This window comes from Aristolochia californica, unplaced genomic scaffold (genome assembly GCF_029961685.1).
Source record: "Aristolochia californica isolate CCGP_79_NKW_82.1479 unplaced genomic scaffold, dmAriCali1.0.hap1 SCAF_2, whole genome shotgun sequence".
NCBI lineage: Eukaryota > Viridiplantae > Streptophyta > Magnoliopsida > Piperales > Aristolochiaceae > Aristolochia > Aristolochia californica.
This window is the reverse complement of record NW_027181881.1, coordinates 3,857,231-3,877,574: the sequence shown is the minus strand read 5'-3', so window position 1 is coordinate 3,877,574 and position 20,344 is coordinate 3,857,231. Positions and strand designations below refer to the sequence as shown.

Genomic DNA, 20,344 nt, shown 5'->3' with positions numbered 1-20,344 from the left:
CAAGATGTTTTAAGATAATTTTTCAAAAATAAACCACTTAGAAATAAATTAGAGGTTGGGTTTTGTTGTTGACGTTAATCACATAAAAATCACTGGCTAGGCTGGATCAACTGAAACTAGAAAACAACAAGACGATCCTTAACATTTCAGCTCGCATAGATGTCTGCTTATGGAAAGTAAATCTAAACGATCCAAGCATATAGTAACTAGACGATATATAGCAACAAGATGATTCAAAATGAATTTGAATGTAAGGAATTCTAGACGAAGAGCTTAAAAAAAACACCGTTGGCAAAGAGAAGAGATACCACCACTAGTTGGCTAAATGGTGGTGAGATATAAGTCTAATGGAGCCAACGATGCCTTTAGTCCAACATTAATCTAGGACAATATAGGGACGTCCAAATAGCCAACGATACTTAGCATTAATCTAGCACAATATAGGGACGTCCAAATAGCCAACGATACTTATTTGTTGTTAATGAGACGTCCAAACAACAATTCAGATGAAAATTTTGTTAGTAATTAGATGTCCTAATTCCAAACTAACGTGAGCAATAATAATAAATACGAAAGAAGGAAAAAACAAACACGAAAAAGCACAACAAAATTTATACAAATTCGCCTCAAGGTGAGACTACGTCCTGTCTTCCGTTGTTGCAGTAATCCACTATGAAGATGAAATAGCTTACAAGAGAAATCACACACTTAGAGGTGTTTCTATTGATACCATCTTAGTCTCGAAGGATAATGATTCAGAATTGCGTGGGTCTTCTGATAAAAATAGGAACTTTCCAAATATTGATCAATATAGCATACCTTGAGTTGGCTGATTACTTCACTGAGAATGGCTGATTTTCATTATTGCCTTTGCAGCAGCAAGGAATGACAATGATGATAATTCAAGGTGGTGCCAAGACCACCACATACCAGACTGTCAAAAAGACTTATGCTCCCCTTGCTGAGATACCACCGAGATTAAAGACGAATCTGCACAGAGTCAAGTTTCCTTGTACACAAATCCGATCAGGGACTAGGTAGCAATTAGGTGCAGAGAAGAAATGGATAAACTTAGAAGAAGCATCAAGCCTAATAAGCTTTGCCTCATCATCATCGTTTTCCAACGTTTGTGCCGATTACACAGAGCATAAGGCAATCCTGATAATCTATTGGTACGTTAGTAGGCATGTCACTGGAAACAAGAAACAACAGAAAAGAGAACATTCAATATCAAAAGCACTAGAAACACATCAGTCTCAGGTCGATGCTCAGCACTGCAGCACAACGATGCTCTAGCTTCTAGTTGAAGCAATAACGTCAATTAGTTGAGGCTCAAAGATAATAGAGGCTTTGAATTGTATATGCTATCAAACAACCAGCAATAACCATCCAATATCAAGTTACGCAAAAAATGAAACTTCTCTTAACTGTTTGGAATTAGACACCCTAATTCCAAACTAACGAGAGCAATAATAATAAACGTGAAAGAAGGGGAAAAACAAACATGAAAAAGTACAACAAGATTTATACAAGTTCACCTCAAGGTGAGACTATGTCTTGTCTTCTGTCGCTGTAGTAATCCACTAAGAACATAAAATACTTTACAAGAGAAATCACACACTTAAAGGGTGTTTCTCTCTAACCTCTCAGGCTGCAACTCGAGATACTCTTCGGATTAAGATCATAAAACCTAATAGCGTCGCCCCTCAATTATAAAGAGAAAATTAAGGTAATAATTAGGCTCCACAACTTAATATGAACAACAATAGTAAGTGGTGGATAACCAAACTCAGGATTCGCTATGGACAAAGACGTTGTTAAGGATGAAGCATGAAGACTTTTGTGTCGTCAGAATATAGAAGATTACCAGCAGCATCTTTTGATTAATCACGTCTAAGGAAAAGCTCATGGAGTCTTAAAAAATCACTGCTCTGATACCATGTTCAAGACTTCATAGATTACATCTTGGGTAAAGAAGAGGAGGAAGAGGAAGAAGGAAGAAGAAGAGAGGAGGAAGAGGAAGAAGGAAGAAGAAGAGAGGAGGAAGAAGGAAGAAGAAGAGAGGAGGAAAAAGAAGAGAGGAAAATAATAGGGTTATGGACTTAGTCTAAACCCTCCCCCTTCAACTTTATTTATAGATGATCAAAGTATTAATATTATAATTATACCCTTCACTCTAGTAAAAGTGAAGAAGAGACAAAAAAAACATAAATTAATTACATCAATGACCCTCCAACTTATTCATATCTTCCAAAAAGTCTATTGTTGATTGGTTATTCATTTCATACCAAAACTTTTGCTTAGAACGGTTTTAATGATGAAAAATTCCTCCTATTCTCAATGAAATTTTTCACCGAGAAAAATCTATTTCCTTGCAAAGGTCTTTTCCCCTCTCTTCTCTCCAGTGATTTAGGAGTCATCAAGGAATTATCCACATGTAAAAGTCATGTCTAAGGCCCACATGACCTATATCCTTCTTAATTTTAGTTAGTCATTTTATGGTGAATTTCAAACTTTAATCACTTGAAAATAAATTTCAAACAAACATGAACCAGAGCTTGGTTCTAGTATTGAAGCAAATGGATTGAACCATCCTCGGATAGATGTTATCCTTGAAACTTTTGACTCATGAAAACCATCAATAAGGGAAGTACCATAAAGGTTCAGATAAGAGTGCTCCCTCACCTAATGTTAATTGAGTCCTTTACAAGGTTAAGAAACCCATTCAACTAAAAAATAAAAAAATTCAAAGACCCATTAACAAAACCTTTTAAGTTAAATATAGGTGATTGCAAAGCTATGTAATCATGGGGGAAATTTGTCGAAAATAAAATTTCCCCATCTGACCACAGAGGCGTTAATGAAGCTTTTTCTTTTAAATTTTTTCTTTGTTGATGCTCTCGGACTCAACAATAAGAGCAACTAATGCTGCGCTTCAAAATGATACAGCGAAGGTTGAATCTGTAGTAATTTTTCGGTTCCTGCTATATATGCGATGCTCTTCATCTTCTCAATCAAGGGTAATCGTATTTGCTTCCCTTAATGGAAGGGACAATGATCAGATGACAAACTCTAACAAAAGACCAACAAATTGGGTGCTTAAAAACTCCTATGTCGTTGTCGTCCTCATCGGGAAAGGTCAACCATGGGACGACAATGCCTAAGAATTGCAGGCCAATGAAATCGGTAGGGGTGGCGCTTCAATTTGTCCTCATGGGCACGGCCAAAGATTAGCTGTTCTAGCAGCCTTGGACATTGAGATGAAAGGCGTTCCGAGTTTGTCAGCTGCCGCAATCGTCGCCGCTGTCCTTTTACCTTTGTTTCTCTTCGTCTGAGCGCCTTCGTTGGAGATTGATGGAGTCAGGAGCCGCAGTAGTGGTCCAAGGAAAATCTTTGCCGGTGCCCAGCGTTCAAGAGCTGGCCAATCGACACACATCGACTTTCCTTTCTCGATACGTGCGACCACCTAATGATCGCCCACTCCTCTGCACTTCTGGCTCTTTTCCCCCGCTTCCAGTCATCGACATGCAGCGTTTGATTCACGGTGATGCCTATGTAGCGTCTCTTGAGCTCGACAAACTGCACTTCACTTGCAGAGACTGGCGTTTCTGAGCTCGACAAACCACCTCACTCACTATAGACGATCATCATAGCGAATCGCAGAACAAATAATGTATTTCTGGTCCGAACGGAACGGAAACATCACTCTAGATGCATCGTCTTTTTTTTTTTTTTGCAGCTAATCAACCATGGAATCAGTGACTAAGTGATGGAGAGATTAAAAGCAGATATTAAGGAGTTCTGCAAATTACGTTTGGAAGAGAAGAAAAAATTTGGACAGCAGACAGGAGATTTAGAAGGATACGGGCAGGCATTTGTCTTATCAGAAGAGCAAAAACTCGATTGGTCTGACATGTTCTACATGGTCGTCCATCCTCCCCATCTGAGGAAGCCTCATATATTTGAGAACCTCTCTGCCACTCTCAGGTATTTAGTTTCTTTTAAATCTTCAAATCAGTCCAATCCAGTACACTTACCAACCTCTGATGATTCTTTTTTTATCTTCCTATTGTAGAGAGACCTTAAGAGGTCTATGTCATGGAGTTGCAAAAGATAGTCATGACCATTTTAGAGAAGATGGCAAGAGCTCTGAGAATGAAAATCGACGAGATGACAGAAGTGTTTTGGAGATGGTTATCAGGGGATGAGAATGAACTACTATCCACCATGTCCGCAACCAGAACTGGTGGTTGCTGCCACACCTCACTCAGATGGATCGGGTCTTACCATTCTTCTTCAGGTCAGTGAAATTGATGGGCTTCAGATAAAGCACCAAGGGAAGTGGATCCTGTCAAACCTCTCCCAAACGCCTTCATAGTTAACGTAGGAGACATGTTGGAGGTAAGTCTGCTGCAGAATGTTCAATTTACTCACCTGTTTCCGATTCATCTTCCACGGTTTATATTGGTTTTGGTGTAACAGATTTTAAGCAATGGGATTTACCAGAGTCGTGAGCATTGGATGGCTGCAAATAGCGTCCAAGATAGGATATCTGTCGCCACCTTTTTTTAATCCGAAACTGAAGGCGGAAATTGACCCTGCAAACAGTTTGATCGAAGAATGCCACCCTGCATTGTTTAAGAGGATGACGGTGGAAGAATATTTCAGAGGCTTCTTTTCCCAGCCGATCACTGGCCGGTCGTACATTGATTCCTTAAAGATGCAGGGAATTAATGTTTATTTTACAGTTTTATCATGTGTATATGGAAATTATGAATAAAAACCTCCCAGTATTTGTAAATGTAGGTTCAAAATCTGAATTCTAGCTGTTGAAAATAAAGGATACCGAGACCTAGACATTTAAGGATCAGCCCAGTGCCTTCAGAAAATCCAAATATATTCGAATTTTATTCGAATATGGCCTCATCGGTCAAATCCTGGAAGGGTTATACTCCTTTGATAGAAACCGGTAATTTAAGTGCTAGAGCACTAATTCCATTTCTGAGGCAAAAAAAAATGGGACATAATCAGCAGCCAGAAGCAAATAGAGACAAATAGTCTATGAGAAATTGCGTGACATATTTATTAGATCTCATTAACCTAATCAGTATTCAGTTTTCAATACTAGAAACAAATGGAAACCAAAATTAAAATATACATACCGTGGAATAATCTACTATTTGAGCCTACAAATAAAGGCTTGCCGTCCAAAAAATGGAACAACAAATGGAATGAAGAAGAAAAGCGATTTTTGACTCACCATGACCATACACTTAGCCGACGTAAGAATATCGTGAAACAGGACAGGCACCACATAAAACAAGTCGGTGTGAATACTCAAATTCTACGGAATGCTTTCCTACCCTTTAATCCGAACTCCCCCTTTCTCCTTCTGACCCTGGTTCTGTTTTGATGGTCCACGGACATCACTAGCATTCTGTTTCTTTCGTCTTGGAGGACCTACAGCAGCAGAGTCCACCAAGGGTCCTGACCAAGTAGTGATAGGGCCTTTCTGATACGTGAAGTTGGAACTGAATGGAACTTCTGGCGGATCAAAGGTTGGGTCCATGTGATGAGAAGATCCCAAAGGAAAGCCAAGTGCTCCATCCTGGTGCGGGGGAGGAAACTTTTCACTCTTGCTCTTTGCATTTGCATGTGTAATTAATCGTCTCCTCTGTAATTACAAAATAAACCACCAGCAATCAGTGAGATCTTAATGTTGGATTGTTCTTTGTTACAAATCAATTAACTGTTTGAAAATTTAACAGAACAAGATTTTTCACAATAATTTTTTAACAAATGACAATTAACTGCCCCGTTAACCATGAGTAAGCTTCAAAAATCTATTATTCCCACAGTAAGTCATAGCCAAAGATATGTAACATGGGACAAGAATCAACTTACATCAAGATTAGCTTGAAGTTCTGCATTAGCTTCTGGAGCAGGAATTGCTGCTCTCGCAGGTCGCTCACGTGCTCGAGCCTTCTTTACACCATCCCCATTTGCTCTACCACCAGCTGCTCTCAGCCTGAACAACCATAATTATTTAGGTTTAATAATCAAGCCAAACAAATTCAAAATTCTCAGATTAAATCAAAGGATAAAAATAGTGACAAGGGAACAAGGTATGTGATAAACCAAGAAAGTGATTGAAATCAATTTTCATAACCAAGAGATCCTTATTTTAAAAAAAAATCTATATATATATTTATACAAAAAATTAATCCATAAACTGAACTAGTCCACATAGGACTGTCAAATGGGTAGAAACCAGCCGTCTCAATCCATCAAGTAAAATCCAAATTCACCCCGTTTCTTAAAGGATATTCATTAAAAGCCTCAACGAATACCCATTCAGAAACCGGTCCATTTAGGCTTCACCATCTTCTTCCTCTCTGTTTAAGCATCTAGTTCACCTTCCATCCTCAGCCAACAGCCAAACAAAGAAAAAACACCATTCAAATCCCAGCCGTAACATATTCCACTCACAAGCAACACTTCAAGATGTTTGTTCCATCAATAAGATTTCTTTCCCTTCTCCTTCTCATCGAGTTCCTCCACATGGACAACTCCTAGCCACTAACGCCAGGCCACAGCAATAGGCTGATAATAGAGGCTTGCCATATAATAGGAATCCTTGAGGTGATATCGGGTCTGTGACAATTTGGTCTCTTTTGAATCATCTTAAGCAAGCCACGATTTTCTTAGGACCATTTATTTTTTTAAAATTGTGGATTACCATATATTTGAAAGACAATCTCAATCAAAAGCTTGAAATTGCTCAGCTCATTTGATCCCCAGGTCAAGAACAATGTGGGCCCACCTTAAATAAACCTGATCCTTGCTCTCATTTGACTCATTCTAAGTGAACTTCAATCTTCTGGTGCGGATTATCATATATTCCTTACTCAGTTTTGTTATTTTCCCATTTCAAAAGTTTTGCCATTCTCTCATTGTCTATTTTTCTGGCGTTTTGCCTTAATATAATCTCATTCTTTTCAAAAATCATAAAAAATAAAAAATTTATTTTTTCAATAAAAATATTGTTATAGGAGTTTATTGTCATTCTATATTAATTTATATGCCTGGAGTATGTAAAAAGGGTATTTTTATAATTTTTAAATTGCCTGCTTTCAGTTATTACCATAGTATTCACTAGGTTAGATTTCTCAATGTCATAAAAAGCGATCCAAGCAACATCCAAAGAACAAATGATATACATACCTTCTAGCCTCTTCATCTCTCAGTTTCGCATCCATCTCTTTGCTTGGTGGATACTGAGGAAGGGTAGACGGATCACAGGCATAAGGTTTTGTTGTGAAGAACTGCAATACAGAAAACAAAAGGTGAAGAAAGAACCTTCCACTGCAAACTATGGATACAAGGCATCACTTAGTACTGAAGCATAAAACAAACATCAAGAGAACTTCCCATAATTGCTTTAGCATGGTAATGCTCACATACACAGACAAAAACAGTGGCATTACTGTAATGTTTGCCAATTTAGGCACATTTTTAATTGGAGTCGGCTTCCATTCACATTTTTCTTAGGTGAAGAAGTACTGGTGTCATATTTCTAGTACAAGGCAAAGCTTTTCCAGAGATCAAGATTCAGGGATTTCACCTGGAAGACAAGCATGAACAGGGACCTACTACTCCCATGGTAATTGGAGAATGAAAACATTAAAAAAGGGTTGGATTATTGCAAATAATTATTTTTTTGAACATGAGCAATTCTATTAACAAAATGACAGATACAGAGGATAATCATGAACGGCAAGATGTTGCAGAGCAAACCCCCTCTTTCGCAAGCTTGTCTGCTATACAATTAGTAGAACTTAGATGAAGAGACCAAGAAACAGAAATATATTCAGAAATATCAGAGATCACTTTGTAAATATGGCTAAAACCTTTATGGAGGTTCCTTCTTCTTCATACACCAACTAATGACATTAGATGAATCACCTTCAACAATGAGACAACAAGAAACTTCTTTTTGAATGTTTTAAATCCAGTAAGACACCAGAATCAACAAAGGCAAGATGCACTAAGGGGCATTATTATAATCTTACTCATGTTATCACTAAAGGGAATAAAACAGAAGGGAGGCACGATTTTTTGCATCTAATGAATGCTGCTCTCGCACTCTTCTATTCCTCTCTTCTTCTCTTTCTCTTTTCCTTTCCTCTTCATCTCTCTTCTCCTTCCCAAGCATACATTTTTACAATTATGTGCCCAAACAAAGTCGCCGAAGCCATGCATGGAGGAGGTAACTTGGTAGCGATGGTTGCTTCTTGTTCTAGAATCTGATACAATTGAAACCCCCCCCCCCCCAAGCATGTTATCACTAAAGGGAATAAAACAGAAGGGAGGCACGATTTTTTGCATCTAATGAATGCTGCTCTCGCACTCTTCTATTCCTCTCTTCTTCTCTTTCTCTTTCCTCTTCATCTCTCTTCTCCTTCCCAAGCATACATTTTTACAATTATGTGCCCAAACAAAGTCGCCGAAGCCATGCATGGAGGAGGTAACTTGGTAGCGATGGTTGCTTCTTGTTCTAGAATCTGATACAATTGAAACCCCCCCCCCCCCCAAGGAGCCAAGGTTCATCATTATTCTTAAAGGAGCCTGTGATTTCCTCCTCAAAATCGACACATTGGCAGAGCCATGAGGGACACCAAATTCCACCCAGCATCCCGCATGCATCAATCTGTATATCTTCCGATAATGGAGAAATTGACCAGAGGAGATGTCTCTGATTTCCAGCACAGCTCTGTCCCACATTAGCAAGATGCCCCCAGATGCTCCTTGAGCAAGCAAGAAGCCCCAGCAGGGATTGTGGTTGATCCACAAGTCCCTAACAGTAGCTGAAGAAATCGTCTCAAGCTTCATTTCTTGGAAAATAACCAGTTGAGCTTTATTCTTTTAAATTATGTCACACACCAGGGCCTCTTCAAACTGCTTTTCAATCTCTTGTATTCAAGGAGATAATAATCAACAAGCTAGTTTTTGGTTCTTTCAATCTCCATTGCAAGTGCCAGCTCTCCTGCGCCACGTGCTTTTCATATCCTGCCATCCTCCCTGCCAATTCTTGCATTCACTCCCATGCCTCAGCACACATTTGTTCTAGAGGTTGGGTCAGGTTTCATCCAGCATAAGCTCTGCCAAGGTAAGCTTTGCCTGGATGATGAGGCTGTTCCCGCATTTCTACTCCCTCTTTGCAACGTTTTTTGGCCTGTCCTCCTCCTTATCAGCTGCTTTGCTGTCTTCGACTTGCTTTTTTTTTTGGCATGTCACTTATTATTAAACATTTTACTGTGTGCCTTCGATATGTACCACGGAAGAAAGATATGCCAGCTCACTACACAACTTTACGCAACTTGGAAATGGAAGACGGAAATTCTGCTAAAAAAAATTGGCACTGATGATGGGAAACATAATTTAATCCAGAACTAGCATAGGAAATAGCCCCATAGTTTGTGCAAATGAACAAAGGAGAAAAGATGATCAATGGTCTCTTCCACTCTGTTACAATTTCCACAACACATGGTTAATGTTACCCATATCTGGGCAAAGGAGATATAAAACATTCCATCACAGTTTTCATTGGATCACTCAATCCCAGTCACATCTTGCTTATAAGATGTAGCATGTCTAACTTCCAGAACAAAAAGAAGAATCTCCATCCATGTTCAGAACGACTCTTACCTCAAGTATGTACCATACCAAAAAAGTCCATAACCATAGTCTCACTCATTACCCCCAGACAACCGACAATTTTGATTCTCAAATAATGTCCAGAGAATGAAATTCTCATGATGAGATTCTCACATACATGAAGAAGAGACAAATTGCAGATAAAACTGATGTACAGAACAGTTTGCATAAAAGAAAGAATAACCAAACAAGGAACTTGAAGTAGCTGCATACGAATAATATAAGTTTACGGTGCCATATGCTTTTCTCAGGAGAGTATGTTTCAAAAATTGGAGGTCTATTATGATTCACAATAACCTCTTGAATTTTACTCATTATCATATATCCTAGATATTTGAGAAATAGCATGTAACAGTAAAAAAAAAAAAATATTCAATTAACGAAAAACCTTCATGGAAGACTTGCGGGCCTTCAGTTACCATCATTATTGAACTGATACAATTTTTGTTTTAAAGGAGCTGATACCAAAGATAAAGCCAGAAAATGAGGTTCACATCTTAAAACAGAAAAAAATACTGTTATAAAGTTGACCAAAACATTATACTAGACAGTTTCAACTAAAATACAAGAAAAAGTTAGTGGTACAATGCTAAAGCTGCACTATAGGTAGTATTATCCACCAAAAAATGCCAAAAATCATTAATTGTCTACACCAGTTTAGGCATAATATAGGGATACCCATAATTGATTACCATTTAGTTTTCATTTCAAAGGGTATAAGAAACTGGGTAGCAATTGGCCCCTGATCCTCAATTCCTAAAGATAAGTTTCGCATAGCCAATATGCTCCTCCATAAGGTTGAACAGAATTACTTTATACACGTGAACAGTGTCCAAATTCACAAATTAGTAACTCTGACATGTTTTCTTCAATAAGAAAATAGCAGCAACCAATTAGCATGTGCAACACTGCAATGTTTTAAAATAGTAGCAACCTTGCGAATTTTCTTCGCAGATGTTAAAATAAACCAGCAAAACAATTTTGGCAAAATGTAAATTTGAAGAAACAGAAAAGGAGCATACATACCAGATAGATTCAGGCATCATTTTGGGTCCACAGGCACAGACTTTACACTAACTTCCAAAAGAAGCACTTACAACAGAGGTAACAGAGGTATTTACATGGTCATGGCTGGTGGGGCAGTATTTTTCATCAACCACTAGATCAGCTCTCAATTCAACATAAGAAAATGGTATCTTCATGTAAAAAATTTATTACATCATCCCCAAATGACTGGCACAAGTTAGGTCTTTTCCCAACTAATAGTTACAAAAAAATTCAAACTTTAACCTCTATCAGATTATTCTAGACCACGCCTAAATAAACTAGTAATGAGGCCTAAAACATGGACAGAGGTACAAACTAAATGGGGGAGCAAACTAGGACCTACTAAAATAAAAGCCCTACTCTAATACCATGTTACAATTGAGTCCATGGCCATCCCAAAAGACAAACCGAAGTTAGTAGGTCTTTTGCCAACTAATAACCATAGAGTTTGACCTAATTTTAACCTATGTGAAATTATTTTCTACAAACAAAGTTGGATTATGTTAGAATAGATAGACTTCCTGTACTGCATGTTTGCATTCAAATCAAATGAACAAGCATCCTGAAAACATAGACACCTCTAAAGGTTAAAAAGAAGAAACAACAAAGGATAATGATAGATCTACTTTAAAGAGTTTCATACTATTTCTGCAGTATTCATAAGCAGTTTAAAAGAGTATGCAGAGAAGGCTTCCTATCCTGTTACTTTTCTCATTGCTTACAGTATCTTTTCTTCAACATAAAAGTTAACTAATTGAAGTCCTCAGAGAATAATGGCATTTGTTTAGGAAAAGAGATTACACATGTTGGTGGTTAAAAGTCCATTATGACTCATATATGTGCTATAAATCTTGTACAGGCAATCAAGAGTAAGAGAGGTAATTCTGGGAGAATAGTCTACATCTGTCACAAGTTTAAGTGGTCCTCATGTTAAAAGTTGGGAAAAAGCTTCCTAGCTTTAGCTCATCATGTTTGGATGGAACTTCCCAAAACACTCCCTACTTCAGTAATCACCTTTGGATAGAACTGGCCAAATTATAATCACAACAGACCATATCCAACCCCTTCTTTTTTCCCATTATGGCCTGAGTTTGTTCAACATGGCCGACGTGAATATCTTTTCCATTTACACTTTCACATGAAGGGATGAGTCGAAGGGTAAAAGCCCCAAAATTTAGGTCGCCTATGTGTGCTCCACATCTGAAGTTGGTAGTTTGGGAATAACATAGGTTGTTGTCGAAGAATAGTCCCACATCACTTACAAGCTTAGGTGATCCTACAGTAATAGGTTCAAGAAGGCATTCTAACCTCCATAGCCATTTTGAGATTGAAACAGCCCAACTTGTTGGTGTTTATTTGTTTCAATGCATCATGGACTTTGAACTGACAACAACCTTATTCATGCATCTATATGGATTAAAGTAGGATCTCCAGTACCCACTGATGCAGAAAATTATATTGATTAGAAATTAGATCAGAGAGCAATAGCAGCAGGAACTACTTAAACAACAGATAGCGCCTACTTGCAGATGTAAAATATTCAGCCACATCAAAGTACAAAGAGAATCCTACAAAGAAAACGTCCACAAAGATATGATGTGAGAAACTTACTTCACTTGTCAGAGCATCAGAAGCAGTTTTGCGTTCAGCAGGGTCAATTGCAAGAAGAGTTTCAATAAGTGGCAATGAAGATGAAGGAAAATCTTTAAAAGTCTCGGCTATGCACCGTTTATAAGGTTGTTGGGGTTTAAATATGGTGGCATGAGGCAACTTTGACTTCTTCCAGTATTCTTCAGTAGGAGATCCACACAACTTGAATATCTTGTGCAGTTGCTCCACCTGGCAACCAGGGAAAAAAATTTAAACTGCTTTTTTAATAGAAAATTTTAATTTCTTTAACTAGCTATAAGAGTTTCTGTTTCTTTTCAAGACAAAAAGTAAGAATAATATCAGCATTTGAGCTCTGTTTGGATGTCTTCAAGAAAGATGCGATGGAGGCAGAATAAAAAAACTGAAAGGCTTTTTTCAGCTAAATTAGAAATAATAAACTCAACGGAAAATTCATATGCAGGTTAATTAACCAGACAAATCAGTGAGAAATTTTCAAGATCAGTCTTCCTAAGTTAGTTTTTGGGGGCCAACAGTCAATCTTTTTCCTTTTGGCACAAGTAGCTCGACAATGGATTGAGCCACTGACTCAATGGCCACATGAAAGGGAAGAGAGGGGATGGGGACCATTTTATGGGTTTCAACATTCAGAAAAGAGAGAGAGAGAGAGAGAGAGAGAGAGAGAAAGAAAGTAGCTCACAATTCTCATTATTTATATAGAAGGTCTGAATTTAGTGGACTCATTGACTGACTTGATTCTTTTAGCCTGTCCACAAGGCAGGGGGTCTCAGGAAAAGCAAGAATAAATCAGGTGGAATGCAACTCATAGAACCATTGTTTGTCTAAGCCTAAGTCAAAAGATTGAGTGAGTCCTACACTCCACACCCAGAGTTCTAAACCTGCATTACCTTACAAACTGATGTTTATTCCTTCAGATTCTAATGTAACTGTATGAAAATGCGCATATCAAAACTTTCCACATCTAACAGTAATTTTCCTTTTTGAAACATGGTTAACAAGATAAAACAATGGATATCCCATAAAAAGGGATAGTTGCATAAACAAATAAAGCATCGGATAGTAAATGAGATAAAACACCTAAATAAGGTAACCATAAGAGTAGTATCTCAGCTATACAGACCATATAAAACAGTGACTGCAAAATAGTCTCTAGTCACTTAGGTAACTATGCAGGAAGAAGTATAAATCGACTACATTAATTGGACTAGATCTGTACTAAAGTTACTCATTGAACAATAGAAGAAGGTTTATTCTAGTATTACCTAGTTAACACCAGGTGATAAGGAATGAGAAATTTTATGCTGCATCACCTAAACCCAAATGCAACTACACAGGTTTGATATTTAATGTAAATTGTCCAATCAGTCAGATGTATTTGCTTGAAGGTCATCTTGCTTATAACAGAAAAACATACAAATAGGAGAAGGCAGGTAACCGTAAAATCAATAAAGCACAATGAGCCTAGATCACGCGACTGCTGAGGAATCTCATGACCTTAGGAAACCTCAATAGCTTGACGCTTGAACTTTCAGTTCTTATCAGGTACTCTGGGCCTAGTAAAATGATTTAATCAGGAACCTGGTACTCTGTGGAAGCTGTTGGAATCTACCATATGCTTTGCAACCATTTTCCCTGTTTTTCCTTTCTTTCTTCAAGATACTTGTCAGCCATACACTGTTAAAAGGAGACTCAAAAGCTAATCTCAGCTGATCTGCTCAGAGAAGTAATGATTCTGAGGATCTCTTAATTGTCTAGGATCAAATTCCTTTGTGCAGCAGGGTTATGAAAATCCACGAGAAGCAACAGGGTGTATTGTATTGCCAATTGCCATTTAGCTAATAAGCCCGTGGATATTGAGGTTCCACAAGCTGTGCTTCCTGATACTGTATTTGAAGCAGTTGTAAGAATCCCCTATGATAAGCAACTGAAACAAGTTCTTGCTATAGTCAAATATACAGAGTGGTCAAGAAGCTTATAACTCATAAAAAGTTTCATTTTAAATTTTCCACCCTTAAGTATGAGAAACTTAGTACCCTCAGAACTGAGGTATGATCTATGCGTCCAGATACAGCAGAACACCTGCTAAAATAACTTCAAACATGTACATTGAAAGTAGTACCCTCAGAACTGAGGTATGATCTATGCTTCCAAATACAGCAGAACACCTGCTAAAATAACTTCAAACATGTACATTGAAAGGAAACAACCCAGAACTACAAGCTTTAATAAGGAAATCATCTAGCACTCCTTGCACAGAGTAATAAACGCCCATAACACCTTTTGATACCAGAATGCCATCAATCTTATCAAAACAAAAACTAAAGTTGCTACAGAAAAGAAAAAAATAAAAACACTCCAAGTGGATAGCCAGCACTCATCCCAACATGAAGTACACAACAATTTTTAACTTATTTAAGATCCTTGCTGCCCAATCAATACGGATAAAGCAAACAGAGAAATTGCACTACATGCATGTCTCCAGAAGACTTCAAAAGCAATCACAGCTTGCTGTTAAGATCGAGCGAAACACATTTCAACATTCTAGGTGGATCAGGATCATCATATCTCATAACCTACCTCTGTCCGACCAGGCATGATAGGCTTTCCAGCCAACAACTCTGCTAGAATGCAACCAGCACTCCAGAGATCCACACCTACACCATAATCTGTTGCCCCCAAAAGAAGTTCCGGAGGCCTGTACCAAAGTGTCACCACACGACTAGTCATGGGCTGCTTGTGGTTTGGATCGAAGAATGAAGCCAAACCAAAATCCGCAATCTTAAGTATCCCACCATTGTCGAGAAGAAGATTCGAGCCCTTAATGTCCCGGTGTAACACCCCTTGGTTGTGACAGTGCTCAAGCCCCGACAATAACTGATGCATATAACATTTTACCTGCCATACCAGGAATTATAAGCAACCAGCGCCCTTTTTTTTCAGAAATAAAATAAAACAATTGGGTAACCTAGGCTGGAGCGAACCTGAGGTTCAGTGAACTTAATTCCCGGACTAGCAGCAAGTCCTGCCAGATCGTGCTCCATGTATTCAAACACGAGGTACAAACTACAAGACATCCTCGAGGTGACTAAACCCTCTAATTTTACAATATTCGGGTGATCCAGCCGCCGTAGGATGAGAATCTCTCTGGCCATGAATTTCACACTCTCCGGCTCCAAATTGTCGAACCTGACCTTCTTCAACGCCACAATTTTGCCTGTCAAAGTGTCTCTAGCTTTGTATACATTGCTGTAAGTTCCTTGCCCAATCTGAAGCCCAAAGATCATAATCTCAACTTCACCAAAAACAGAACTTGTAAGTTTAAAAGACAAGGAAAACAAACAGGAAACTTGCCTTATCTAGCTTCTCGAAAGTGTCTGCTCGGCGGGGTGTCCAGCCCTTGATGGCCTCGCCTGCGACGGCGGAGAGCCAAGAAGGCCATCCAGCAGCAACCTGCTCGCCGTGTACATTCTTTGGGGGGTTACTGAGCCTCGGGTTTGGTCGCGACCGCCTCCGCTCTCCTCGTGGCCGTTGACTCCCGTCAGGCTTTTCAACCTTCTTCTGACTGTCATCGTTCCCGTTTTGAACCTCAACAGTCTCAGTCCTCGGCACAGAAACCTGAGCTTTCCTGCCCGAAACAGACGACGAATTCCTGTCCTTCTCCCTCTCCTTTTCCGAACTCGCAGATGCCGACACCTCCCTTCCAAAGACGCAACCCATCCCTCACTGATCCCAACTTCATCTCTCAGTGCATCGCATTACTCCACCGAACTGATCCGCTGCATAAACCCTAGACTCGTCCTCGACTTAGACGCCTTGATAGATTCCGCCACTAGTCAGCTCAAGGACGTAACTTTTTCCCTTTTATCCGACAGGCGAGAGAGAGCAATGATTCGGAGCCACCACGATTTGTGGCTGACGAAAAGGAAGAAAAAGGAAGATAGAAATAGTAAATTAGGGCTTCGATCTTAGACGATCCACCATTAAAGAGGCAGCCAGAGCTTCGATTTGTTTTATTGACCCGATTTATGGAGAATTACCGATTGGACTCTCCGGGGTGACCGCTTTTTGACTCTTTGGACAGAGCGTGAGAAAGAGATACCGAGGCCCGGCCAAAGAACAGACGTGAGAAGGAGAGGAGGAGCTAGTACACCGAAGCTCAGTGTAAAGAGATATATATAGTTCCGCTGTTGCGAACGTCCAGGGTGGCAGAAATTCGGATCCTCCCAAGTCAAACCGATCCACAGAGTAAGTGCTGATTTGGCGATGCCTTGATATCGAGTTGTAAAACGACACGTGGATTGGTTCGGTTTGTCTCGAACCGGACCAAAAAGGTTATGGGGACTTCGGAGGCTGCTTTTAGCGGATTCTTTCTGGCTTCAGCGTAGCGGCACTATGAGCTGCGATGCTGTAGTACAGTACTCCTGCGGTCCACGAGAAGCTGGATTGACATCAGGGCAATATTGTCATTTAAAAGTAATCAATTCATTTACGTAGAGCAACGGCAACGTAAATTCTTCATGTGGGACCCATTTGCAGGTAGTACCGTACCGAAGGGCCCTAACTAATTTACGAGGGTGACTGCGAGCCGTTGGATCACAGATGAGGAGTTGTTGGACTCTTTATTTTCTACTGATCGATGTAATTTTGAAATCTCCAGAGCTGTCCCGGTCGGTGCTCTCTTAATTATTAAGAGCGTGCCTTCTAAATTCTGTCAATTTTTTAGGTTTATCAGGAGTTAAGAGGTGGGCCCACGAGGACCAAAAAAAAAAAAAGGGTAACGCGAGGACTCTTTGTTATTTTATTAGACAAAGTTGGCACGCATCTCTGTCTTAGAAGACACGAACGAAATAAAATAATTTTAAATAATCATAAATTTGATTAATGGTAATTAATATTGTATTTTTTTAATTTCTTTTGACAATTAATTAACGTAATTATGAGTACGGGCACCCTTTTTAAAATAAAATTTATTAATATAAATTATTTTTAAAGTAATAAGATAAAATCTTAGATGGTTGGACATCTCACGCTGGCTGTCACATATTAAAGAGTGATGCTTGATTTTATGTTTTATTTGTGCAACAATTAATAGAATTTCGTAGGTAGGTGCTTAGATCATTATTTGGAGTCCATTCGTCAACTATGTTGGGCCTAGATCATAATTTTATTTTAAGATAAGTATTAAATTTCCATTAGGAAACACGAGGTACGAACCACCAACGTCCTAAGCGACAGCAGTCCATGGACGAAGCAGGGTTTGGTTTGACCACTGCTGCTGCTGCTGCCGAGAATGAGACGGAAGCCTGTACCAGTCGTAGACAAAAATCATATCCAAGTTCGGTAATGGACAAGCCACACAAGGCCACCGATTTGGGGTTTATTCAGCACATGATGTTAACATCTACCTGACCGGAAGAAAAGTAGGCGTGCAGCGTGATGGATTCGTTGCTCCTTGTCTTCTATTGCCTTGTCGATTATCTTGTAAGTGTCAGCACAATAATAAAACCTGCAATAAGTGAGGGGGGGCAGCAATTGTGGACATTTTGGGTACACGGCGATGTGTCTAAGTGAGTTGTGCACCAATTTTTTATATTTTAATAAATTATTGTAAAAATAAAATATATATTACTTCGGTTCATAATTTGGTCAAAGTAATTTAAGTGACATGATAGTGGACATTAGAAGGTGCCTGGGAGTGCATTTTTTTTGTCCCCATAATGGATGAGGCACGTCCCGCGCATGGGCTGCATGCAATATATTTTACATCATGTACGTACTTCCTTCTCAAATCACACCCAATTATAGCTGTTTAAATTTTGATTAGGAGATTGGCCACACTCTTAATCTTTCTCTAGAACATGTCTCGAGGGTGATCTGCAGTAATTTCTTGGATAATTTTAATAATTTATGTGTTTTAAATTTAAGGGTAAATTTTTAAGAGTTACATATTGTATTTCAAGTAAATTTATATAATTGATATCTTATAACTAATAAAATATAACAAAAGTGATTAAATTACGACTTTCTTTACTTTATATTTCACTAAGTTACTATATTTTGTATTTAAAAAAAATTAGGAGCCTTTTGTGTACAAGTCAAGTGATTAAACCCTTTTTTTGTATTTATCAACGAACCAAAATGTTAGTCGCCCACTTTGATAGGATTTAGTAACTTCCTTTTACTTGGATAATCTTTCACCAAGTGATCTCATTCCCAAAGAAAGCAAGTAATTTTTTATTTTTAGGATTACTTTTTTCTTTTTTTTAGTTCATTTCTATGATAGCTAAAGCAATTTCAAGCGTCTTCACTTCTTGATGCCTCGACTCTTGTTTATCCCATAGACAAAGTCCTACAAGAAAAGAAAACAATTGGTCTTCATCGGTCATGTTAAAAATGCTTAACATTAAATAAGTAAATGGCTGAGTGTACTCATAGATTATCCATTTTTCTTCAATGCATGCAATTCTCTTCAACTCACGCTTAAAATCATCTCGATTGTCAGCCAAATTTTCATTATTCTCGACATTACCAAATCTTCGTCTCCACCACAAGATAGCATCATCAATGAGAAACGTAGATGTTAGACTAACCTTTAATCCCTCTTCCTTGAAATTTGGAGTTTTGAAGTACTGCTTTATTTGCCATAAGAAGTTATTAATCGCCTTCGAATCATGTACACCCCCGTACGGTCTAGGCTTAGGAACCTCGATCTTCATGTGTGTAGGAACCATTTCTCCATTAAAAAAATGGTTCGCTTGAGAATCACTATTCTCGTCCGCATCTCTTCCAAATCCGTTCGCATCTCGTCAATATCGTTGTGAGTATCCACCTTTAGAGCTTCAACAACGACAAACACATTGTCCTATCGTCCTCTAACACTTAACCACTTTAAGGCGATGTTCTCAGACATTCACTACTTCTTGAATATTTTCCTCCCAACTCGAGCATTGGCACTCTACCTTCTTGAACCTAGATTCAAAAGAAGTTATAAGAGATTCGGTTTCAAAGACTTTCTCAAATCACACCTTTTAAATTTTGATTCGGAGATTGGCCACGCTCTTAATCTTTGTCCAGAACATGTCATTGGAATTTGGAAATCGAAAGTAGTAGAACATGTCGATCCGCAGTAATTTATTGGATAATTTTAATAATTTACGTGTTTTAAATTTAAGGGTAAATTTTTAAGTGTTACATATTGTATTTCAAGTAAATTTATATAATTGATATCTTATAACTAATAAAATATAACAAAACTGATTAAATTATGACTTTCTTTACTTTATATTTCACTAAGTTACTATATTTTGTATTTAAAAAAATAAAATAAAAATAATTAGGAGCCTTTTGTGTATAGGTCAAGTGATTAAACCCCTTTTTGTATTTATCAACGAACCAACTTGACGTTCTTCAACATGTTAGTCGTCCGCTTTGATAGATTTAGTAATTTCCTTGTAATTTCAAGCGTCTTCACCTCTTGATGCCTCGACTCTTGTTTATCCCATAGACAATGTCCTACAAGAAAAGAAAATAATTGATCCTCATCAGTCATGTTAGAAATACTTAACATTAAAGAAGTAAATGGTTGAATGTACTCATAGATCATCCATTTTTTCTTCAATGCATGCAATTACCTTCAACTCACACTTAAAATCATCTCAATTATCAGCCAAATTTTCATTATTCTCGACATCACCAAATCTTCGTCTCCACCACAAGATAGCATCATCAATGAGAAATGTAGATGTTGGACTAACCTTTAATCCCTCTTTCTTGAGATTTGGAGTTTTTAAGTACTGTTTGATTTGCCATAAGAAGTTATTAATCACCTTCGAATCATGTACACCCCCGTACGGTCTAAGCTCAGGAACCTCGATCTTCATGTGTGTAGGAACCATTTCTCCATTCAAAAAATGGTTCTCTTGAGAATCACCATTCTCTTCCAAATCCGTTC

The 20,344-nt window shown here is 38.3% G+C and overlaps 1 protein-coding gene across 2 annotated transcripts; it reads right to left on the bottom strand.

Moving 5' to 3' along the window:
- Positions 1-4,639: 4,639 nt before the first annotated feature.
- LOC137956976 (probable serine/threonine-protein kinase At1g54610) lies at positions 4,640-16,533 on the bottom strand. Of its 2 annotated transcripts, XR_011113294.1 has the most exons (8): positions 15,745-16,533; positions 15,375-15,659; positions 14,971-15,288; positions 12,376-12,603; positions 7,225-7,325; positions 5,905-6,028; positions 5,261-5,674; positions 4,640-5,001 (listed from the first exon to the last, which is right to left on the bottom strand). XR_011113294.1 is itself a non-coding variant. In XM_068804662.1 (7 exons), exons 1-7 carry the CDS (start codon positions 16,108-16,110, stop codon positions 5,360-5,362), a joined length of 1,737 nt encoding a protein of 578 aa, XP_068660763.1. In that variant the 5' UTR covers positions 16,111-16,533; the 3' UTR covers positions 5,148-5,359. The 2 variants fall into 2 exon arrangements, 1 of the variants encoding a protein (XP_068660763.1); XM_068804662.1 differs by lacking the exon at positions 4,640-5,001 and having other exon boundaries at positions 5,148-5,674.
- Between the last annotated feature and the right edge of the window lie 3,811 nt (positions 16,534-20,344).